At 41.2% G+C, this 24,430-nt stretch overlaps 4 protein-coding genes across 4 annotated transcripts; 2 read left to right on the top strand and 2 right to left on the bottom strand.

Annotated features, from left to right (window-relative positions):
- The first annotated feature begins 7,458 nt into the window (after nucleotides 1-7,458).
- Nucleotides 7,459-8,011, top strand: LOC116212822. Its single transcript, XM_031547532.1, has one exon. It carries the CDS (start codon nucleotides 7,546-7,548, stop codon nucleotides 7,750-7,752), a length of 207 nt encoding a protein of 68 aa, XP_031403392.1. The 5' UTR covers nucleotides 7,459-7,545; the 3' UTR covers nucleotides 7,753-8,011.
- A 1,238-nt stretch (nucleotides 8,012-9,249) lies between these two features.
- Nucleotides 9,250-11,236, bottom strand: LOC116212821. The gene is made up of 2 exons (XM_031547531.1): nucleotides 10,749-11,236; nucleotides 9,250-10,307 (listed from the first exon to the last, which is right to left on the bottom strand). Exons 1-2 carry the CDS (start codon nucleotides 10,996-10,998, stop codon nucleotides 9,514-9,516), a joined length of 1,044 nt encoding a protein of 347 aa, XP_031403391.1. The 5' UTR covers nucleotides 10,999-11,236; the 3' UTR covers nucleotides 9,250-9,513.
- Nucleotides 11,237-13,771: 2,535 nt separating this feature from the next.
- On the top strand, nucleotides 13,772-17,204 carry LOC116214683 (lysine-specific histone demethylase 1 homolog 2). The gene is made up of 2 exons (XM_031550104.1): nucleotides 13,772-15,840; nucleotides 16,119-17,204. Exons 1-2 carry the CDS (start codon nucleotides 14,283-14,285, stop codon nucleotides 16,823-16,825), a joined length of 2,265 nt encoding a protein of 754 aa, XP_031405964.1. The 5' UTR covers nucleotides 13,772-14,282; the 3' UTR covers nucleotides 16,826-17,204.
- A 4,316-nt stretch (nucleotides 17,205-21,520) lies between these two features.
- LOC116212817 lies at nucleotides 21,521-23,224 on the bottom strand. The gene is made up of 4 exons (XM_031547528.1): nucleotides 23,065-23,224; nucleotides 22,539-22,735; nucleotides 21,935-22,011; nucleotides 21,521-21,842 (listed from the first exon to the last, which is right to left on the bottom strand). The coding sequence occupies exons 1-3, from the start codon at nucleotides 23,123-23,125 to the stop codon at nucleotides 21,955-21,957; spliced, it is 315 nt and encodes a 104-aa protein (XP_031403388.1). The 5' UTR covers nucleotides 23,126-23,224; the 3' UTR covers nucleotides 21,521-21,842; nucleotides 21,935-21,954.
- Between the last annotated feature and the right edge of the window lie 1,206 nt (nucleotides 23,225-24,430).

The raw sequence follows: 24,430 nt of genomic DNA, 5'->3' as shown, positions 1-24,430 counted from the left end.
CACCGATCAGCCTGCTGATCTCAGTAAACTGGCCCACCTTTCTGAGGCCCAATTGCAGCAACTCATGTCGATGGTCTCACGTGATGACGGTGAGATTAATCGATTAACTGGTGAGAATTTCGTGCCCGTTGATTCAAAACTTGATTGGATTATTGATTCGGGAGCTTCACGTCATATGACTGGTAGTTTGGATAATCTTTTTGATATTATACCTGTTCACAATGGGCCTATCATACATGTTCCAAATGGTACAACAAAAGCTACATTTATGGGAAAAGTCTCTTTTGGAGCCAATGTGGTTCTCCACAATGTCCTTTACGTGCCAGATTTCAATTGCAACTTATTGTCCGTGGCTCAATTATTTCAAGAACTTGATTGTAGTGTACACTACATTTCTGCTCTATGTTTGATTCAGGACCGCACCTCGGGGAGTACGATTGGAGTGGGTGAGCTTCACGGGGGGGTTTGGATCCTGCAACGAGTATCTTCATCATTTCAGCGGATACGGGCAATGAAAGCAAATGATAGGGATCTCTGGCATCAGCGGTTGGGACACCCTTCCTCTCGTTTTCATTTCGAGAATAATTCCTTTTCAATAAGTCATTCAGATAATAAGGCACTTTGTGATATCTGTTGTCGGGCAAAACAGACACGGTCCAGTTTCCCCATTAGTTCAAATAAAGCCTCTTTCCCATTTCAATTAGTTCATTGTGACATATGGGGCCCCTACAAAGTTTCATCTATTTCTGGTGCTCGGTTTTTCCTGTCAATTGTGGATGATTATAGTCGAAGTGTATGGGTCTATCTCCTCAGAGAAAAATCAGAAGCTCAACGTTTTCTAATTAACTTTTGCAAGTTGATTAGGAACCAATTTGACCGCACGGTGAAAACAATAAGAAGTGACAATGGATCGGAATTCATGAGTCGAGTGGTTCAAGATTATTTTTCAGATAATGGCATCATTCATCAGACTTCGTGCATTGATACGCCTCAGCAAAACGGGCGGGTTGAGCGCAAGCATCGCCATATTCTCAATGTGGCTCGAGCCTTAATGTTCCAAGCCTCACTTCCACTTGCCTTTTGGGGAGAGTGTATTTCGGCTGCGGCACATCTGATCAACCTCACACCTTCCAGTATTCTTTCAGGCAAGACTCCATTCGAACTTCTTTTTCGACAAAAGCCTGATTATCACCATATTAGAGTTTTTGGATGCCTTTGTTATGCACATAGTAGTCCTCGTTTTAAAGATAAATTCGGGCAACGATCAAGAAAGTGCATTTTCATCGGGTATCCATTTGGCAAGAAAGGTTGGAAGGTTTATGACTTGGAGACTCGAGAGGTTTTTGTCTCTAGAGATGTTCGATTTTCTGAAGATAATTTTCCGTTCAGCAATGGGCCATCATCATCGTATGCGCCTACTATAGGTTTCAATTTTTTGGACACTTCAGGTCCAAATTTTCAGGGGGAGTTGCCCGGCCCACAAGCATCCATCAGTTCACTTGAGTCTTTACCCACTCATTCCGCTCAGCCCAGTTCAATTGAGCCCGATTCGGTTACTTCTGGTCCAGCAATGACATCTACGGCCCAGCCCGTTTTCGCCCAGACCAATCCCACTCGGCCCAATTCTGAGCTTCCTCAGGCACAATCCACTTCCGTTTTTGGGCTTCCTCCAACACAGCCCACTTCTACTTCTGGGTTTCCTTCCGTTGGGCCCAGCACGCTGCAGCCATCTGACAGAACTGCTCCCTTCGATCCGCCCGTCTCCGCTGCGCCCGACCCGACTGCTTCTTCTTCTATTCCATCAGATAGTATAGCAAATTCCAAGGCTCCTCGCACTATTCGAACACCGGCTTGGCATAAAGATTTTGTCTCTCATACTGCTCGCTGCTCCGACAACCCCCCCCACATCATTTCACCCACTCCTTCGCATTCTCCAGGTATGTCTTATCCCATAGAGCATTATCTTGACTACTCTGATCTTGATGCCACGCAATTATCATTTCTTGCTGCAATAGATTCCGATACGGAACCCAAGACTTACACTCAGGCCGCCAAAGATTCTAAATGGCGTCACGCCATGTCAGAAGAGATCCGAGCTCTTGAAGATAATGGCACTTGGACTATTCAATCTCTTCCACCCGAGAAGAAACCCATTGGATGCAAATGGGTGTTCAAGATCAAAAGACGGGCAGATGGCACTGTGGAACGCTACAAAGCTCGGCTTGTGGCCAAGGGTTTCACTCAAGTTGAAGGCGTCGACTTTCACGAAACTTTTGCACCGGTAGCAAAATTAGTCACGGTACGTTGTTTACTGACCGTTGCTATTGCTAAACAATGGGAGCTACATCAGCTTGATGTCAATAATGCCTTTCTTCATGGGGACTTAGATGAGGAAGTTTATATGTCTCTTCCTCCTGGTTTTCGCTCTGATATACCCCATCCGGTATGTTGCCTGCGGAAGTCTCTATATGGTCTCCGTCAGGCATCTCGCAACTGGTATTCCAAGTTTGCCGCAGCTCTCATTACATATGGTTTTCACCAATCTCAAGCTGATCATTCTCTATTTACTTTCTCTCATCATGGCGTTTTTCTTGCTGTTCTCGTCTATGTGGACGACATGATTCTCGTCACTAATGACTCCACCTCATGTGCTCATTTTAAGGACTATCTCAATCAATGCTTTCGCATTAAGGATCTGGGTCCTTTATCTTATTTCCTGGGTATAGAAATTATTCGCAGTGGTTCTGGTCTCTTTCTTAACCAGCGGAAGTACACACTGGATATCCTTACTGAAGCTGGTATGCTCGGTTCTCGACCTACTTCTTTTCCTATGGAGCAATAGCACCACTTGTCCACCGACAGTGGTGATCCCATTCCAGATCCAGGACAGTATCGTCGTCTCATCGGTCGCCTCTTGTACCTCACCATCACCAGACCGGAGCTTAGCTACTCTGTTCATATCCTATCCCAGTTCTTACAAGATCCTCGACAAGGACATTGGGATGCTGCTCTGCGTGTGCTCCGCTATCTCAAACAATCTCCAGGACAAGGGATTTTTCTCCGGCCAACTTCATTGTCTTTAACAGCTTACTCTGATGCTGATTGGGCTAGCTGCCCTATGACTCGGCGATCATTGACTGGCTTTTTCATCACCTTAGGCGGCAGTCCTATCTCCTGGAAGACCAAAAAGCAAACAACTGTCTCCAAGTCATCCGCTGAAGCCGAATATCGGGCCATGGCCGCAACCGTCAGCGAACTCTTATGGCTTCGCTCCCTTCTCAGCTCTCTTGGTGTCTATCATGCGGGTCCAATGCGTCTTTTCTGTGACAATCAGGCGGCTATTCACATTGCATCTAATCCGGTCTTTCATGAGCGCACCAAACATATTGAAATAGATTGCCACTTCATTAGGCAACATTTGCGCTCTGGGGCTGTAGAAACCTCCCACGTGTCTTCTCGTTTTCAGCTGGCAGATCTTTTTACCAAGGCACTTGGGCGGGATCAGTTCCATTTTCTCCTTGGCAAGTTGGGAATTCGGAATCCTCATTCTCCAACTTAAGGGGGAGTATTATGGAAAGATTTATTTTCCATTGTATTTTATGTATATATCTTTGTTTTCCATACTTAGCATATACTAGTTTAGCCATAGATGATGCTTCCCTATTTTACTTTAGAATCTACTGTATAAATTCCAGAATAATGAGTGAGTGAATATACCTTCTTCTGCTCAATTACGCCTTAGTCAATTTCGTAATTCACATGTTCTCATACATTTAACTCACTAGATATCGTATAATCACAACCGGTTAGACTTATCGGTTACCATAACAAAGTGATGTCACCTTTAAAATGTAAAAGTTCAAAAAAAAAATGTTCTATACTCTATTACATGGTGCCTTAAAGTATTATCTTTTTTCACCCAAAAAAGTATAATCTTTTTATTCTTAACTAGAAATTAGGATAAAAACCTTCATAAATATGTGTGGAACGAGATGCTCTTCTCTCGCTGAACATCTTACCACATGGCTTGAGGACGATAGAATATCAATGAATTCTAGCTCTCAAATCTTTGGCCGGTTGAGATAAGAAATATGAGCTTAAACTAAATTATGCTCTTATTAAAAAAATTTAAGTTATTTTTTTCAATCATAAGGGATGTCCACAGTCATAAAATAAAATAAATGAACATATAAGTTTTACTTATGAAAATTGAATTCATGACTTCTTTGTTGGATAAATTTTTAAATAAAATTGGGCTTAAATGCAAATTTGAGCTAATTTGTAATCAAAAAGGTTAAGTCAGGATTGTTGAGTCTTTCTCTCTTATAAACTTCCTCATTTTTCCTCAATTTTTGGGTGTAAACAAAGAATAAAATGGAAAAGAAAAGAAAGGAAAAAATAGCAATCTAAAGCTTCACAAGGTCCGACAGAAAGGTGAGGAAGGTGAGGAAGGCAAGTAATGTGATTGGTTCAAATGATTCGGCGCTTATTCCGCTTAAACAAGGTCTCAGATTCAATTCCATATGAATGCAAAAAATCTACACTTTGAGAGTTTTATCGCTTAGTGAGCCGATCCGATTTGACTAAATTAGTCAGGTCCCAATTGAACTTTCTGGATACTAGGATTTACGCCGGAAAAAAAAAAAAAAAAAGAGGCGAGGAAGGCGAAGTGAATGGTTGCGTGCAACTTAAATATTTTCTCAAATTTTGCTTAATTTACCCAAACCAAAAGGACATATTGATCTGAATGGTTATGTCATCTTAAGCCGGGTTTATATAAATTTCATCCGTCACGCTTCTGCTCAATTGGTACCCATTTAAGCCATTTAGTTAATTTCATCCCGTTGATGATAGATCACAGAGTAATTTATTAAATTAAAATTTTTGCTTCGTCTAAGGTATCGAACCCATGGAAAATGGAGATTAACCACATCGAAAGTAGACCTAACATTGACTTATTATTGGAAAGTCTTATATTATGCTATTTAATACAGATTATATCTGCAGCTAATAATTATGGGGATTGAGGAATTAGTGAAATAAATAGGCCAAGTTGCAAAAATATATTATCCAATTGCCAAATGGATATGTGCCTTGATCAACAAGCAATTCCCTCTGGACCTAGTTAATTAGAGATGAGCATGAAGGAAATCATCACCGAATCTATTACTATATCCATCTCGTTCGGCGACAACTTCTGAGAATCGTCGCCTACCAGCCGTGTATGAACCGCAGAAATGGGATGTTCATATCATACCTAGATTGGAAAGAGTATCCTAATAGAACAAGGAAGCGTTCCACGTTAATGGTGTGGTCCACCTTCCATTGGACCACACCATTAAGTCCCACAGCCCCCATTAATGATATTGGTAAGAGAGTTGCCCTAATTTCAAACTTGAAAACCGTCCAATAGGAATATTATGGTACTCTTCTTGATGAAGGAAAAGAGATGCATCATGCCCCGATCCGATGAATCAAATCAACGTTGTTGAACTATCATAGGTTTCATGCATGAATCCAGACAAAATATAGAGATCCGTTTCATAACGAGTTTTTCTTTTTTCTAATATAATCACGCGTGGTCATTAGGTATATATGTACTTTGTGATTTAGATTTTTCTTAAGATTTCTTGGTCTCAGGTAAGAATTTTCTTTGTATTGCACCGAACTGAGATCATGTTTTCGGATAGAAAATGTATTGCCTCCACCATAGCTAGGGTTCCATGACAAAAGAATTTTCATCCACAAGATTAATATTGAAATTTATGGGTTTCAATCAATATATTAATGAGGCGGCTGGCTGTGGTTGTAAGTGTTACAATCAATTAAGTTGAGAACAATTGGTCCCGACTTCTAACCGGGAAAAAAAAAGGTTTAAAATCAATTTCCTGGAAGGCATCGAAAATGGGTTAGTATTTGCAATAAAAGTGGTACGATGAATCATATGATGAAAGGCCATACTTTCACTTACTACTTATGGAAATCGATGTCATCCCTCATCTATTAAACTTTGAACGAAGCCATTCACTCACTCCATTAAGTCATGCTAGAAATTCCGATATTCCAAAGAGAGATTTTGGCCGAAATAGTGAACGATACTTGATCACGCACAAAAGAGAGGACAGTGAAATCATCAAAAGCTAATTTCAGACAAGTTCAATAAGTACTCAATATTTTTTCAGTTCGAGCTTGGTCAGATTAACTCTTCACCACCTGAGCTCAGGCTCGCCATTTGCTCAAGCTCGTTTTACTGGCTTTTGCTTCGACATTTCTCGTGATGATCACTCCACAGCTCACATCAAGCAAAACCTCGGGCCTAAATCTCCAATTAATCCAATGTCGCGAGCTCGAGATTTTGAAAAATAATAAAAATTTATGGAAGGTAGGCTATTATATATCCGACCAGTCTAGAAACGGGCTTGTAAATTAACTCGGCCTAAGTACCGTGAATATATCAAATTCGATTGGGTATATGGTTCACGGGGCCGCAAAAGCTTTATCGGGCTGATCTCAATTAAATCATAAAAGACCAAGTGGAATTCCACTGACCATTTTACACGTGGCAGCTGATAAGGCTTAAATACGTACCTGATATATATATATATATATATTGGGGTGATTAGCCATTCAAGAGGCATCGACTAAGCAAAGCTACATTAAACGCATTCCCCCCCACACACACACACACAAAAAAAAAAACCCCCACCCCATCAACTTCATTTTACACGTGGCAGCAATCCCCGCGCATTTATCTTGCCATTCCCATGCAATTACGTGAGCAAGAGCGACCCATCAGTCCATACCTTCCACATCGCGTTCTAGAAAGCCCTCCACGTGTCAACCATCAACTGGTCAATCCCCCATGCATCACGAGCATAACAGTTTACAACCCCCAACCATCACCCGCTACCTCCCGACTTCTCAACTCTCAATTCTTAATGTACGTACGAGGACGATATTAGTACGTGATGGTCATATCCCATCGGTAGATAATGTTGTGTACGTCTACGATTTCACGGGTCTGTCTATATAACTGATAAGATAACAATTAAAATTCGTATGATATACAAACTACGTTATAAGCTCCACATAGATAAGATGTTGCGATGAGTAACCAGTATTGTATGTAGAAAACGGTTATATATATCATGTCAATTGTGTGGGTCGTAAAAGTATTGAAGAGGCCCTACTAATTAACATTTTATCAGCACCACCATTCACATGATATAACGTAATGGCAAGCGTCATAATTAACCGAGGGGTGCAGTACTAGCGGTTGGTAAAATGCCGAATCATTAATATGATATTTGTGTTGCAACGATAGCTGCTGACTATTACTTTACATCTAATTAATTAATGACGGTGCCCATTTGATTAATTGAATCGGCCATGTATACTATTTCGAACCGAATTTAGACGAGGATCCACTGCCAATGTCCGGATATTTAAGTCCCACTTTGACAGGTCCATCTAAAAATAACTTGCGCCTCATATTCTCTGCTCTCGACCTATAGCCCAAAGCAGTATTTTCTTAATAAAGAAGATATGGTGTGTTTCTGTTTCCTGGTGGACCAGACAAGGCGGGTGAGGAGGAGCAAGCCAGCAGCGGGGTTGTGCTCCCGGTGCGGGAGCGGGGCCAGCGTGGCTGACATGATGACGGCAACGAGGTTCTGCTATGTCCCGTTCTATTGGAGGTCCTGGAAAGCCATCATCTGCACTTTCTGTGGCGCCATTCTCAAATCTTATCGGTAGAGTCGATCTGCCTGCACTCTGTCAGTACAAGAGTGAACTCTAATCATGTGGTATAGAGAGACTGTGAGTTCCCGGCACTATAGCTAGCTTCGGAGTCCCGCGTGGACCTAGTTACATATATGAGCTCCGAGAGGCAGGGATGTTTCCGGGTTGCCGTGTATGCTTTCCGAGAAATTGTTGATCTGGAACGTTAATATATCGATTCAACCATAGCATATACCATTTGCATGCAATGATAAAAACTATAAAGGTTTTTAAAGTATTGGTGTTCATATACAGAGCAGTTTGATCAAATTCTGGACATTTATTGTTAGTGTGATTTTAAAATCATGATTTTGATTTTGATTGTGGAAAAAGACAAATGAGATAGTATTATAAATTTGACTTGGGAAACGTGTATTTTTGTTGTGTAGTGTGTTAAGTTAAAATCAAAATCATGATTCTAAAATTAGTTTAACAATTCAAATGGGGCCTTAGCATCTCTGGTGCTTCTTCGATTATTTCCTTTCCCGATAAAAGGGATAGGTGATCGGGTGAAATATCATGGCTTCTAATGATGTTAATTTTTAGCATACGCTCGATCTGTTTGCTTGGAGTTTCATCTTTGGCATTGCTCACGGCTACCGCACTCAAGGATCTCAACTTTCTAGCTTACTAGAGCTATCTAGTTTCTGATGAATCGTAGACTTTAACGGTGTGTTTGGTTTCAGAGTTAAAATAACATTGATTTTGATTGTGGAAAAAGACAAATGATTGTGTTGTGTGTTGAGTTAAAATTAAAGTTAAAATTTTTTACTTGGAAAATAAGTATTTTTGTTGTGTAGTGTGTTGAGTTAAAGTTAAAGTTAAAATTTTTGTGATTTTAACTGCGAAACCAAAGAGCGTATTTTAATTAGCTGTCTAAGTATCGAAAAACACAGTGTTTGTCTTAACTCGACGAATTTTATATGATTTTGGATTGAAATCTATTAAAAGAAGCTCTTCAGTGACAGAGGTTTTGGACACATAAGAGGAAAATCTCATGTCTCTTTTCAACTACTGGCATGATCAGTAGTACGATCGTGTGCAGGACGCATGACATACCTATCCGTATGGGCATGAAAAATAATTGCAATATCGTATGGGAAAGTCCGATGGGCGCCGACCACGTCGTTTTTGCATACAAAATGAAGAGTGTTGTTCGAATTGTCTATCGACATAGTGCAAACACAGTGTGTTAATTATAAGTATTGTACGAAATTTACATTCTCTCAAGTACGGTACAATCACATTTATTTAGCACTAGTCACTCGTCATAATACTTGCAAACAAATGAAAACAACTAAACTAAAATTGAAACACTAACCAATATGGATTGGTTCAAATAGTTTGACGCTTGTTTCGCTTAAGAAATGTATAGGGTTCGAGTCATTGTGAATGCAAAAAATCCACGTTGGAAAAGTTTTATCTCTTAGTGAGCTAACCCGGCTTGACTGGATCAGTTAAGGTCCAATTGAGCTTTTGGATGCCGGGGTTTACACCGCATAAAATTGAAAGACTAAACAATCCAATTTATCGCTTATAATCACACATTAATTGACTCCTAATAAAACAGATTCTCGACTTAATGAATCCCTATTTTTCTCGAAAAATGGAAATTCGAAATAATACCAGGACTAGCCCTGATTTATAATGGTTTGGAATCATTTCAATTTAAATGACGATATAATTCGATATGGACGATTAGTAGCTTCAAATGTTATTAATTTTCCCTAAAATGATTTATCTCCTGCACACTATGCCATTCCCACTGGTGGCCCCACCGGTGCAGTCTAGAGTGCCATAATCCACCACCGCCAAACCCTGCTGGCCACGTGTTACCGCGACCGGCGAGAAGATACAAGTGGCACAATCAGCCGCCAAAAGGGATGTCGTCCTGAACTTGTCCTCCCCTCCAACCATGGGCATTGCCACACCAGGCTTTGCCGGGTTCTCGAAGTCCGGCCTGTAGGTCCGCCCAAGCACCCCGTCGACTTCGGGTAACAGGCCATAGAACCTGAACTGCACCTCCAAGTGGGCAAAGCAGTCATCGGATGGGAGCCGGTAGTTGTGGATGCGATCGTCCTCTTTCGTTACCGGTACAACATTGATCGAGATCTCTGCGATAGACCGGATGGTCACAGTGGCACTGTTCTTGTCGGAGCTCCTCTCCACTCGGAGGCTGCCATCCGGGGACTCCCATGCCGAGAGCATGCCTTCGGGTATTGCCAGCTCCTCGCCGTTGTAAGAGAACCTCAGGTGGTCAATCTCTGGGTCCCACGCAGCGGCCCGGGTGGCCTCAAGGGAGAAGCTCTTGGAACCAAAGAGGAGCCCGAGGGCCTGGATCCAGGTGAAGTCCCGGGTTCGGCCCACAGGCCTGAGACCAATGAAACGGGCGTTGATTTGGAGGTTCGGGTCAGAGACTAGGCTGAAGTGCTCCTTGCTCTTGCCATGGAAGTAGAAGACTATGCCATCCCCGCCGATGAATCTCGGGTCCAGGCACGCAGCTCCAGGGGCATTGCAGTTGGGCTTCCTATCTGTAAATCGTAGAGCCATGACTTATAGATACTTAAATTTATCAGTGACCATGAATATATTACTGCCAATAATCCCATATATAGCAAGATCCGAGTACACATATGTTCATGCGAAGATAGTCGAGCGTGAATCCCGCCTACAACTATGAACCGCTAGCTCATTAATTAGCATTATATTTCGTCCCGGAGATAAGGTGGTGAAGCTGCCATATTGATCGTTTTGCAGTATATTTATATATGGCCGGATCATGCATCATACAATGAATAATGTTGCACATACACTAGGTGTATTGTCGAATGTGCTAATAGGGTAATTAAAGTCGTAAATCGTTTGCATCGAAGTCGGATAGGAGTATAATTAACTGAAACAAATGTCTACTGAATTAGAAAATGCTGGCAGAAAGAATGGTAATAGCATAGAGGGCCAGGTGATGGACGTACTTCTGCACTCGGGCTTGCAGATGGGAGAGTTGCAGTTAACATAGCAGACCTTCGCTTTCGGGTTGGTTGGGGCATTTGTCGGGCACTCATCAGGGCAGGACATTTTCTTGCGAAAGCATGGACTCCGCTGGTAGGGGCAAGCCACGAGAGCCCCATAGACGACCTGCACAAGCCCAGAAGCAGCAAAGACCAGAAAGATGGCTAAGAGACCGCCATTATTGCTGCTGCTCTTCTTCGCCAACAGCCCCATCCTGATCTCTCTTCTTCTTGCTTAATTACTCCAAAATCTCTGACCCCTTCGTGATTAGCCTTCGATTTGACTCCCCATTTATAGGATTTCCCGTGATGGAAAATGAGAATCTCTACGCTCTAATTCATTATATTATTCATTTACTCGATTTTTCTTATGAGAAAGATTATTACATGCATGGTCTCAGTTCAATACTCTCAACCCTAATTATATGGTATGGATCATCCATTTTCAAGCCAAACAATTAGGGGACCCACCTGAATAGTTCCATTTGTTTATGATCGTACTCAAATTTATATCATGCCATGCATCTGGAGAGAATTTTCCCTCCTCTTTTTTTTTTATTATTTGGTTTCGCATTGATTGGAGATCAGTGCTCAACTTCAGAACATGGCGTAAGGCTTAGATCCTTGAATTGTGGGCCTTTATTGTTTTATTTTAATAAAGTTCAAGTCAATGCCTAGAGGATTGGGGACTTGTGATTCGAGACATTGGGTTAAAAAACTGGGGTTGTCGATTTTGAATTAATGTGCCTTCTTGTTCAAGAAACCGTGTTGGACCGAAGAACTATTGGCAATATATCTATATCTATCTATGAAAATAAGTAAAATTTACTTGAGTAGCAATAAATGCTACTCAATAAATGCTCTTGCTCAATGCAATTGAAAGATTAAAAAATTAATTTTAAGTTCTTAAATTACAATACTACTTAAAGACATATCACATATGTAAAATTGACTACTTTTTTCAATATTTCTAACTATTATACTTAACTTTTTTAAAACAAATAATTTAGTAAAAAAATATTAAAATAGATGTAAAATATTTTACGTTGGAAAATAATTAGTTTATCAAATGCATAAATTATCATAAGGACACTAATTATATAAATTTAGTAGCACATTATAAATATATTTATTATGTGAAAATATGGATTTTGATTGCAATATTTTAAAAAAATGTGCAAACTAAAATTTATATGTCTAATTCATCCAAAAAATATTTATATATCTAAACGTGATGTTTTCAATGTATATTTGTAAAATATTAACAATATTCAACATGTGTTAAATAAAATACTTAATCACCTATACTTAGGATTCCCAATAAAAAATTAACACATGACTCTAATTCTACGAGTGAAGTTTGCATAAAAAGTAAAAATTTAATTAATCAAAGCAAACAATATTATTTTAAAAAAATATTTACAAAATCAAATTTGTATACTTGCATAACTAGATAAATATGCAATGCCTTTAAATAGGAGAAATAGTAGCAAATTTGCACTAAATTATTTAGAATTACTCTAATATATTAGGTTTATAATTAAAAATATTCAATTATTGTTGAAAATTTGCATTATATACTTGAAAAGTAAATTTACTTTAAGAAATATGAATAATACTGTTGAAACAAACCCGTACATTGGACGGGTCATAACATTAATATATGTATATATATATATATATATATATGAGACTTACCCTTAGAAAAAGAAAATATACAGAAGCTAACTAGCTTGGTCAAACGGAACCAAACTTTGGCTTGTTTTGCCGTAGGAAATTCGCTAGTCAATTTAATTTAAGTATACTAAAAATATACAGCATAGAATTAACCAATCTTCAGTATTAGTATGGCATTACGATCCGACCAAAATTAATCATGCATGTTCATGAAGCTTAGCTAGAGGAAATAATATATTTATCTATTATTCATATACCTGGATTGACGTCATTACCTTGTAAGTTGCTGCAGGAATCGAATCACGTGAAATAGCATCAACACGAAGCTTAGTTCCTGCCATATAATAATAATAATAATAATCCATGCATCAATACACAAGGTTGTCTTGCTTCATGTTCCTTAGTTCACTTGTTGTCTCTGACCAGCTTATTGCATACTGCATTATATGATATAGTAGTTCCGTATATGCAAATGCCTGCCGTGAGCAATCTCTTATTTTGCTGATCAAAATTCTCTTTCTGACACCAAAAAAAGAAAAAGAAAAAGAAATGTATATATACATATAGACCCACTGTTCGTGGAGGGATCCGTGAGCATTGACTTTTCCACATTACATGAACAGATTCAGTGGTCTTGATTTAATATACGTAGACTGAATGATATATATTCAATTCACCGACCACGCAATGCAGAAATGGAGGAATATATCAAGAGCAATATTACTTACATCTCACAAATCGTTATAAGCGACTACTTGATTAAACTGATCGATAACCTAGCTAGCATTGATATAATACCTACGAAAAGTTTTAAAAACACGACCAGTTCAGGGACTCGAGTCGTCCGTCTCGATGAACCGAGCCCTCAGAGGATGCTATTTGCCAAGTGAAGTCACAATTTTCCCGTGGAAGGTGAACTAGCTAGCTATATCGATCCCCTAGTCAAACAAAAACTGGGCTGCTCGCTCGGTTTGTGTTGTCCATGGACTGGACACAAGTTATATCTACTATGCGAAATGGCAATGGGCATCGAGAATGTCACGGCACACGCTCGATCCTCTTGTGAGCAGACACGGGATGCCCACGATGTGGCCGGTCGATCATGGAATGGAAACTGATGCATTATGCATACGACCCGACTGGAGCTACGGGAGATGCATAGGCTATTTCAGGCCCTTCGGCCCATTTATATTATGGGCCCAAAAGTTCAGCCTATCCATACTCCTGCCCATGGTACGGAAGGCCCACATGCCCTTCCAATTCCCTCCAATTCAGTTCATACTTGCGTAAAATAAAAGAACCGAGTCAACTCAGCTCGTTCGTTCCATGTTTTCCCCCAAATTAATTTTTGAAGTCTTTTGCCCAAATTAAAACCCTAATTTCAGCTCTGCCGTTCCGCCAAAATCACTCCAATTTCTTCACAACAAGGTGAGTAACGATCCTCCACAATCCACAAATCTGATCGAAATCCCCATCCTTACGTCTCTCCATGTCAGTTTGAATTCCTAACTGCCCGCAATTGAGGGACGAATGGATCGGCTCTCAGTTGTTTTGAATGACATGTAAGCTTGATTTCGTGTTTCTGAGGATTTTTGGGGTTGAAAGCTGACGATTTTCCTGCAAATGAGGAACAGAAGTATCAAGGGGGTATTATGAATTTTTCTGAATTTTTCCGAGGCGGCTCCTCTCATATCTTGCAGAATAGAATGCTGTTCTTGTGATGGGATGGTGGGGGAAAAGGAATGGATGGTGACTGAGACAAGTCTGGACTTGTCGTGGTTTCTGTTTTGCCAGGCTTTGTGAACTGATTCACAAGTTGAGATGCTTGAGGGGACGACTGGGACGGGTTCTGGCACGGGAATGGACTCGTTGGGTCTTAAGCGGTCGCTGAGGAGGAAACCGAGCCTGAGAAACTACGATGAGAACTTAATGGACGATTTCATAGAGTCTCACTTGGGCGGTGCTTCAAAGAAGAGGTTTAGAACGAGAGAGGATCTGGAGAAAGAGACTGAAACCGAGGCCATGATAGCCCTTTCTGTCGGTTTCCCGATCGATGCTCTGCTTGAGGAGGAGATTCAAGCTGGGGTGGTAAAACAGTTGGGTGGGAAAGAGCAGAATGACTATATAGTCGTGAGGAATCACATATTAGCTAGGTGGAGGAACAATGCGAGGATGTGGCTCTCCAAAGGACAGATAAGGGAGACTGTCAGCAGCCACTATGAGCATCTTATTTCTGCTGCTTATGATTTTCTCCTCCATAATGGGTACATAAATTTTGGGATTTTGCCTCCGTTCATGACTCGGTCCCCTGAGGAGACTTTAGAAGGGTCTGTCATTGTCATTGGGGCTGGACTTGCAGGGCTCGCAGCAGCACGGCAGCTCCTGTCATTCGGTCTCAAGGTGGTTGTTCTAGAAGGTCGTAACCGTCCTGGAGGCAGAGTTTACACCCAAAAGATGGGTAAGAAAGGGGAATTTGCAGCTGTGGATCTAGGAGGCAGTGTCATCACAGGGATTCATGCGAACCCTCTTGGAGTCCTTGCAAGGCAACTCTCTGTTCCTCTCCATAAAGTAAGGGACAAGTGCCCCTTGTATAAACCAGATGGAACACCAGTGGATAAGGAAATTGACTCGCGGGTTGAGTTTATATTCAACAAGTTGCTTGACAAAGTCATGGAACTGCGACAAATAAATGGTGGGTTTATGAGTAATATCTCTCTTGGGTCTGTTCTGGAGACTCTGAGGCGATTATATAATGCGGCAAGGACCAGGGAGGAGAAGCAGCTCCTAAATTGGCATCTCGCTAACTTGGAGTATGCCAATGCTGGCTGCCTCTTGAATTTATCTGCTGCGTACTGGGACCAGGATGATCCTTATGAGATGGGTGGGGACCACTGCTTTCTTGCTGGAGGGAACTGGAGATTAGTTAAGGCTCTCTGTGAGGGAACTCCAATTTTCTATGGAAAGACTGTCAATACAATTAGATACGGAAATGGAGGTGTGGAGGTTATATCTGGGGATCAAGTGTTCCGAGCCAAGTTCGCCCTCTGTACAGTGCCTCTTGGTGTTTTAAAGAAGAGGACTGTCAAATTCGAGCCCGAGTTGCCACGGAGGAAACGTGCTGCCATTGAAAGCTTGGGATATGGGCTGCTGAACAAAGTTGCTATGGTGTTCCCTCATGTCTTTTGGGGGGACGATTTGGACACATTTGGATGTCTTAGTGACGAGAGTAGTAAACGTGGAGAGTTCTTCTTGTTTTACAGCTACCACACAGTCTCAGGGGGTGCAGTACTTATTGCTCTTGTGGCTGGAGAGGCTGCAGTAGCCTTTGAAAGTACTAATCCCTCCACTATACAACAGCGTGTCTTAGGCATTCTCAGAGGTGCGCGTCTTTTTTTTGTTTTAAAGTTAACTCTTAAGGCCAAGTGCATTGAGACCCTTTATCGGGTTCCATTACTCGGTAATTTTTGCAGAGAGGAAACTTTGTGCATGTTTGATTGTGATATATCTTGAGAAGCAAAGTTGACCCACCTTTTTTGGTGATTGTCTTCACTCTTTGGGGTGAGAAATCTGAATTGGTAGAAGTTGAGGAAAACTTAGTCCAGAAACAAATAGATAATTCTACCTTTAATGTTTTCATGTCACGGTGCTTTTTGGCAGGGATATACAATCCGAAAGGCATTGAAGTTCCTGACCCCATACAAACGATATGTACGAGATGGGGAAGTGATCCGCTTTCCTATGGCTCATACTCTCATGTTAGAGTACACTCATCAGGCAGCGACTATGATGTTCTGGCAGAAAGTGTTCAAAACCGACTGTTTTTTGCAGGAGAGGCCACAAACAGGAAATATCCAGCAAGTATGCACGGTGCTTACTTGAGCGGTCTAAGGGAGGCTTCTCGCATACTTCGTGCTGCGAGGGGTTTGCATACTGGCAATAACAACAGTTCAAGGAGGTACACGCAAGGGATGGCTGGGCCCAGCGGTGATCTCCTGGGGGATCTGTTCAGGAGGCCCGATATAGCATTTGGGAATCTGTCATTCGTTTTTGATCCTTGGAATGACGACCTGAGTTCGTTGGGGATCTTGAGAGTTAGCTTCAGAGGTAGAAAGGACAATACCTCTGAGGAGTTGCAGCTCTATGCTCTACTGACTCGTGAAGTTGCAGGTGAGATAGATAGGTGGAGTAGAAGGGATGGGGTTGGATTGCTGAGCTTGATGAAGAAACTCGAATTGAAGCTAATGGGGCCTAATGTGATGGGGAACGTTGCTAACTCATTGATTGCTAGCATCGCTAACGCACGAAGAAGCAGGGGAAGGAATCGTACGTCCAGTACACAACAGAGCAATGTGTACATTTGCTAGCAGTCGAAGCAAATTAGCTGTTGTTATTTTGTATATAATGATTTAGTCGGTAGCCTATTCGTTGACAAGATTCCGCATGCAGCTGAAGGAAGCTGTCTCCTGCTCCACAAGGCAAATTTTTTTGGATCTGACCTGTGACAGTCTCGTGGCAGATTTTTGGTTCGTGGAATCTAAGAGTTGTGGAGGACGAAAAGATCGGTTAGGAGAATCCGACAATTAGGTTCCACATTGTTTGTTGTATTACAGGTTCGACGTGGCTCGATCTCACTGTAGAAATGTAGTGTAACTTGTTTTGTGTACGATGGGAATTTTTTTCTGTAAGATTTTCCTTTGAAAGAGGTAAAAAGTATCATATCTTTCACTCCTAAGTTGGCCCTTATTTTCTTGGCTCGTCACTTCGATTATTATTCCTATGCTCGGTTAACTTCCGGTTCGAGTATAGTAATATAAATGGATCATTATCGACAATCATTTGCCCTGGTCTTCTCTAGAAAGAAAACCATACCTGCGCATTTAATCGGATCCCTCCATTTCCGTCGTCTCCCTGGTTGATGGAGGATTAATAAAAACCGACCCACTCGCCAGCTACCATGGATACATTGCAAGTTTGGCCTACGGTAGCAAACGCAGATCACAGGACCTAGTCATGGATCTCTGGGGAGCTTACCTAGCAAAGATCATCCTAGGAAGGGTGCATTATGCCATTGGAAAAGCGTTTCAGCGGAAGATTTCTGCTGATCCCTGTGCACAAGATCGGGGCTCCATAGCATGAGCTTATGACCCTCGGGCGCATAGTGGCAATGGGAGTACGCACTTGCACTTCTTCCCCCTTTTATTAATGCCTTCCCGACTCAACTTCCCTCTCATTTTCCATATTCCTCAATCGCGTCCATAAAACTAACCGTGACCATAACTACCTCCATCCCGTCAAGCTGCAAAATAAAAATTGACCATTAGCTGGGTGTTTGCATTCGTTATGGTCCACCCCGGGTCATTGTTGTTTCAACAATTACTTAGCATCTCTCAACTTTAGGTGAATGCTTGACCGAATTGGTATTTGAATCATGCCGTCTGAGAGAGAGCTTAGTTTCGTTGAGCTGAGCTCATTCCCTTTTCTTCGTAATCGTGATCCCGAATTATCAATAAGGGCTTGCGAATTGCTAGTTTAGCATCTGTAAAGTTTCATCTTGCAGGTCGATGAACTCAATAATGGATGCAGGGCAGCTATCTTTCTGGGGATCCACGGTCAGCTCGGTGCTCAATCTGCATCTTTCCCTACAGCTCATTTATCAGCATTTGCTTTCCCGGAAGAAGCTGAAGTAGCAAAAAAAGCCATCTTGGTCATCATCCACATCCTAATGGCCCCTTTATACGCTATCAACTCGTATGTCAGCACGATAGATTATCAGGGGAGTAAAACCGCTTTTACTTTTTTGGACTCGATCAAGGAGTGTTACGAGGCCCTGGTGATACATCCTCTATCGTACAACAATCTCCATGGCTTGCAAATTAGTCTGCTCTATCATTCTGTGGTGCGGAACCGTGGGACTAAGCTGCGCAAGAAAGCCAACTTAACGTTTTACTTGCAGGTGATTGCAAAGTTCTTGGATCTGTTGTAAAGCTACTTGAACATATCCATCAGCTAGAACATAGTACCAGAAGAGATCAAAGGAAGACAGATTCACCACTCGTTTCCCATGGCTCTCTTTCAGGTGAAGTATATGATCATCAAGCATCACAGAAACATGATAATTTTCTTGATGATAACAGTGAGATTGTCCGACTTTTAACAATCTTGTTTTGATTCTTGAACTGCAGCCTCGCTCTGTCCCCTTAAATCACGAGACACTGAAGCTTCTAAAGAACTGGACTTGGCAGTTTTTGGTCCTCTGCCCGGTGTGCTCCATCTTGATGATCACTTTTCAACTTCTCGGGATATACCGGGTTGGCTCAGTCAGACATTCGCTATGATCTACGATGTTTTCGTCACCCTGGCCCTGTACATGCTGCTAGTTTTCTACCACGTCTTATTAAGGAGTTGCAATCACACAAGCCCCTCGCTAAGTTCTTATGCATCAAAGGGGTCGAATTCTTCTGCTTTTGGCAGGTGATCTTTATGATCGAACCTTTTCTCAAATATGCCTGCAGATCGTTACATCTATCAAGCGTGAAGAGTGTACTAAGACTTTGATACATGTAGTGAGATAGATGCTTGGGACTGAAGAATTTTCTGGTCGATTGGGGCGTTCGCATTGAATTCTGCTGACGAGTCGGAATTTTCCCGATCTTTCGTCCAGGGTATCGTGCTTAAGATATGGGCATAATCCGAGCCAACCATTTCTGGAATGACGTGGAGCATGTAGAGAAAGCCATACAAAACATGCAGGTCTGCATAGAAATGATCTTCTTTGCGGCTGTTCAGCAGCACGCATACACTGCGGAGCCTTACAAAGGCAGTTCGATTTCAACCACCACGAAATAGGAAGAGTGAATTTTGAATCATCCCTTAACCCGGCCCAATGATGCAATAAGGTGCATGGGTAGGTATCCCTGATCTGCAGAATGCAGAGATCCTGTTTTAGCCCAGACATTACAGGATTTGTCAAGAGTGTCCCGACTTACATTATTATGCTTGGTACTATGAAGGGGTTCTACTCGTGCAGACTTGACATGGTGGATTATGAATCTCACTAGAATAAGGTTAATCCACAGTGGATGTTGTCCAGGTACTAGGTTTGGTTTATATTCCTTTCGAGCAAAATTGAAACCGCAAACTGAAACATAGTGCCATAATTGCAAAGCATTATCAAGCCACCATTATTATCGTAAAGACTCAACATCCTCGTCCAAGGGTCTATGCAACTATGCCACATACAGAAAGTATCTCAAAGACCTGAATTCAACACTTTGCAATGCACTAGAGATTCACAACCGGCATTTTCCAATTTTATCTCATCACATCTCATTGGCCATCGGGGGCATGGCTTCATCTCTAATGCGGTGCTTCCCCACCTTTCTGCAATGAAACACGAATGGCAATTCAGACTTCTTAATTCACATTCAGTATTCGAATATAATTCAACCAGAAGAATCTTTGTGGCAGAATGCGCTGCTCGGAAAGAGCTAATTCCATCACAAGAACGAATTTTTTACATCTAAATATGCAATTAGATTGCCTGTTCCTTCTTGTTATTGTCGTTCCCTTTGGTGAAAAACTTGAATCCTCCATACAAGACTAATCCCCATCCAGCTAAAGAAACTATCACAAACTGCGAAAACATACAAGGATGGTGAATCAACCCGAGACTAAAAAGAAAGACCAAGATGAAGTCCATCAAACTGTTAGAAGTGTGGATCAGTCGCTGATCCTAGTCATGTTCTTATCTTTTCTGTGTTCTTATCCTTTTCTGTCTGTGTTGACAGTTATTTAAGACGGTGTATTTGTATTTGAATTTTAAAGTAACTAGCCATAGGAGACAGTTACTTAGCAGTTATCTATGTCTATTTATACATAAGAACGGATCGAATGGGGTCTGTAATGATGAAACGACAATGAATGAATTGTTCATCACCCACTCTATCTTCTGTTCTTCTCTATTTTCTGTGTTAAGTGTTGCATAACTGCAAGCACTGTGAATTCCCTCAAGGACAAGAAACAATAGAGATTTCATTGCATTGCGAGTTTGAGAAATACAGAGAGCGTGAGGATTCGAAACATAACACATTCTTTTTGGTTGGCATCAAACAACATTGAGTTTAATTCAAGGCTGCCGAGCTAGCAAAGCAGGCAACTGCAAATATGTAGTTAGCACCAATTTCAAACGTTCCAATCTGTGAGCTTCTAGAAATACTGGCCAGACAGAGTAGAAAATGAATTCCACCGACTCAACCAGCATCATCCAGACAACATTATCACCATTCTAAGTTCGACTAAGAATATCTGGACAAATAAAAGACAAAAAATCGTACTGACAAACATCTGATCAACAATATTGGGATGAAGATTCATCTCCGGATAACTCACGTGTTCCTCTTTCCATTTCGATGGGTTCATCGGATCCTCCCAAAAGGTCACCTTTGGCGGTCCATGATGGTCTGCAAATGGAACCCCAGTTACAGACTCAGCTCAAGGTGGTGCAATACATATTCAAATATTCGGGAAAAAGAAAAGAGAGAGGATTTAATTCATCAGGCTCGCTGGAACTATCTTTTCCATAAGTCGTTATATATTAGAGAGGAAAGGAAAGGAAGAGGTACCACCGCTGCCAGCAAGGCCGCGGCGAGGAACAAGAAGAGCAGCTGCTTGAGACCCGGATGAAGCCGGTTTGAGAGTAGAGAGGCGAGCTGAAGCTGCAACTTGGCAAGACACGGCCACCCACATCGACATAGCTTGCAAGTTCGGTCGTTGCAGAGTGGGTAGAGAGAGAGAAGAGGTAGAGAAGCTATGAGAAAGAAGTCGGTGCCGAGGCAGTCGGTGCTGCTTGTATTAGCAAAGAGACATGAGCATTGGTTTATTGCAATTGGCCCCCTTAAGTTTATGTCTGGTTTCGACTGGTCTCCCGTATTTTAGTTGTCTTAAATTTTGGTCCGTGGATGTTTTGGATGGAATCTATCAAATTCCGCACCACTGGAGTAGGATAACAGCAAGCTCTTCACGGCTCAGAGAACAATTTATGGTCAGCTTGTTGTAATATATTGACGGAAATGCTCCCGAGGAGTGAACTGATATAACAACGGTAAATTCATTTGCAACGACAAGTAAATTCAAAAGATCCTAGATACTCATAACCACCTCAACGACAACACACCGTGACATAACTCCTCTCTGTATTTCACTTGTACAACGGTTCATTTCTAGAGCTTTGCACAAAGCTAAGGAAATGGAATGCCCCTAGATCCCGCAACGAAAGAATATACACAGACTCATCTCGTTAAACAGGCAGTAACACACTTTTAACATGAAAAGATTTTACAGATTTAGTTGACTTGTGTCCCTAGGACTCTGACCTCTGATGCTCTGCAACGTAATCAAAAGAGCTCGAACGTCAGTGGAACCTCATCACCTATATCACTGTGTGAAATATTTAGCGTGAGATTATACACTCTAACCTGCGCTTCATCGAGAAGAGTTAGAGAGACAGACTGGCGAAAAGCAGTTCTAGCTCCTCCTCCTGTGATACTGTTCTCTGGAAACAAAGAAACGGCCATTTAAGTTAATCTGATCCCCAAAGAATTCCTCTGAAATCAATTTCTACTTCATACCACAGCTCCTAGACATTCCACCAAAAGCGGTGCCCTCTCACGCTTGACGGCGAATAGCATAGCAGAACAGTGGTGGTCTGGTTGACCAACTTATTTCCACTTACAGACACGAAGTCCATACAACTCGATGCCAAGAAATAGAGAGCACAGTGGTGGTCTGTATGTATTCTAAACATCCAACCGCATATCTCAATGTGTGTCCCGAGACGTTACAAGCCTAGGACTCTAACTTAGAGACACACTATCTGAGTCAATGCAGGGAAACATAGAGCATCCTATTCTAAACATCCAACAAATACATGGAGGGGTGTCCTAACATGTTACAAGCATACGAATCGTGTATGCCTAGAAACCGTACGGAGTATCAACGGACCGCATTCATGAACCAGCATAGTAAAACACAAGCATCATCTGTAGTTCTTAGGGGTAGTGTATGGGATTGACGTCTCACCTGGATGGACATGAGTTGCAAGACTTTGTTAAGGACCCGGAGGCGATGAGCCGCGTACGAGCTGTTTGCTGGGAGTCGGTTCATTCTCTTCATCTCTTCGTCCACTGCTGCTTTCTTCTCGTCGTAGGCCATCTGCCTCCATTTATCACCGTAGCTTAGCTTATTATCCATGGTGTGATCAGTCACAGAACCCCCGCCTGAAAAACGATGGAGCACATCAGAACCCAATCAACTCCAATTCAATGCAATCGAAGGAAACGATCCCAACTGATTTTCCCCGAGCAGTCAATTCAATCAATCGAAACATTTTACAAAGAACTTCTTCAGGATTCACCTAGAACAAAGAAGGAAAAAAAACCGCAAAGTCAAGCAGCAATCGGAACTCGCCCGGAAACGAGATAGAATTGAAAGGGTTGATGAAACACAGCAAGCAAAATCCAAACTTTCCATCATATCAACGAGATAGAAATGAAGCAGAGCGCCGGAAAGAAAAGCAACGGCATCAATCAGAAGTGAGAGATCTTACAAACGTAGCGTAAAGGCCCCTTCCCCTTCCCCTTCCCCTCTGCAGAATCAGTGAAATTCATGCGTCCGAACAGGAACGTCGACGTTGACAATGGCAGAGCTCAGCTCGGTCCCCCCCTTAACATTACCGCCAACCCGCGGCCATCGATCGGCCGTCATATCTTAATATATCCACGGAATTATATATATATATATATACACACACACGAATAATAAAATAATATCTAAATTAGATCTAGAAAAACCCACAGCACAGGTTATATCGTAGCTATTAAAACCGGATCGAACCGTCAGGTTTGACAGGTCGTATCGGGACCGGCACCATGACCGGTCTGATAAATAAGTGCATTATTACTATGCGTATCGCGTCTCTGTTAAATGAACTGTTAGAACTTTCATGTTCTCCAGCTATCTCGCACATTGTTTTAACTTTTTTTTCCTGTTCAATAAGAAGTTTAATCGTGAATCAAAAACTTGAATACGGGGTAATTAAACTAATAGCTATTCTATGCGTGAATAACTGGAAGTATATTTGATAATTCTTGCTATATTCACTGCAAAGAATTACCACTCGGAAAATTGCATGTAATAAGTGTCAGGACAGATCAAGACATACAATCTACAAATTTTATAAGAATTTAACAGTTGCTCTATAATGCAAAGACTTAATGAGGCTGAGATGGGTATTACAGATTATAAGTTTGGCATTTAATTAGGAAATGGTTGATTTCAAGAATAAATCAATCTTTTCTGAGAAAATAGTTAGTTGTGATTTAGCTAGAGTATTGCCTTAATTTGATTTAATTCAGATTTGCATATTTTGAGATTATTCCAGAATTTACCAAAGATATTCGTCGACCCGAAAAGATTATTCATAATAAATTGAATTCAGTTATCGTGGACATAATCGTGTTCCAAAGAACCAACCCATTTTTGGGCTCTACCATCTCCAACATGGAGTAAAATTTGAAAGGGAAAGTTGTTTATCAACTTTAGAAACTAAAACTCCTTATCATCGAAAAATAAGTAAAAAAAAATATGACATATAGATTAGAGGGAGGTGATTTTATATTAAGCAAAGATCAAAATTTTTATTTAAACAATCGATGAACTATCTGCCAAGATACAATCATGAATATATGATATATTTGGTATATCATTAATTCCTATTTTTTGTTGGATGTATGAACTAAAATATATTCATTTGATAATTTTTTGATTTAGAGGAATTGATATATTCTTACAATGGGTTAAGTACTAGATCACTTAACTAATTAAGGGGAGAGATTGCATCGACAATATGTCATTGATATGTAGAAGGATAAATAAAAATATCTTTATAGAAGTTAAAAGAATAATAATTTACA

Source organism: Punica granatum, chromosome 7, assembly GCF_007655135.1.
Source record: "Punica granatum isolate Tunisia-2019 chromosome 7, ASM765513v2, whole genome shotgun sequence".
Lineage (NCBI taxonomy): Eukaryota > Viridiplantae > Streptophyta > Magnoliopsida > Myrtales > Lythraceae > Punica > Punica granatum.
This window is presented reverse-complemented; position numbering and strand designations above follow the sequence as displayed.

Excerpts from the sequence above, each read along its gene's own strand:
- LOC116212817 (XM_031547528.1), bottom strand. The coding sequence starts at position 23,125 with ATGAATTTCACTGATTCTGCAGAGGGGAAGGGGAAGGGGAAGGGGCCT. Across the intron at positions 22,736-23,064 it reads GGGGCCTTTACGCTACGTTT|GCGGGGGTTCTGTGACTGAT; the intron begins GTAAGATCTCTC and ends ATCGTTTTTCAG. Across the intron at positions 22,012-22,538 it reads TGCAACTCATGTCCATCCAG|AGAACAGTATCACAGGAGGA; the intron begins GTGAGACGTCAA and ends CTTTGTTTCCAG.
- LOC116212822 (XM_031547532.1), top strand. The coding sequence starts at position 7,546 with ATGGTGTGTTTCTGTTTCCTGGTGGACCAGACAAGGCGGGTGAGGAGG.
- LOC116212821 (XM_031547531.1), bottom strand. The coding sequence starts at position 10,998 with ATGGGGCTGTTGGCGAAGAAGAGCAGCAGCAATAATGGCGGTCTCTTA. Across the intron at positions 10,308-10,748 it reads CTGCAAGCCCGAGTGCAGAA|ATAGGAAGCCCAACTGCAAT; the intron begins GTACGTCCATCA and ends TACGATTTACAG.
- LOC116214683 (XM_031550104.1), top strand. The coding sequence starts at position 14,283 with ATGCTTGAGGGGACGACTGGGACGGGTTCTGGCACGGGAATGGACTCG. Across the intron at positions 15,841-16,118 it reads TGTCTTAGGCATTCTCAGAG|GGATATACAATCCGAAAGGC; the intron begins GTGCGCGTCTTT and ends GCTTTTTGGCAG.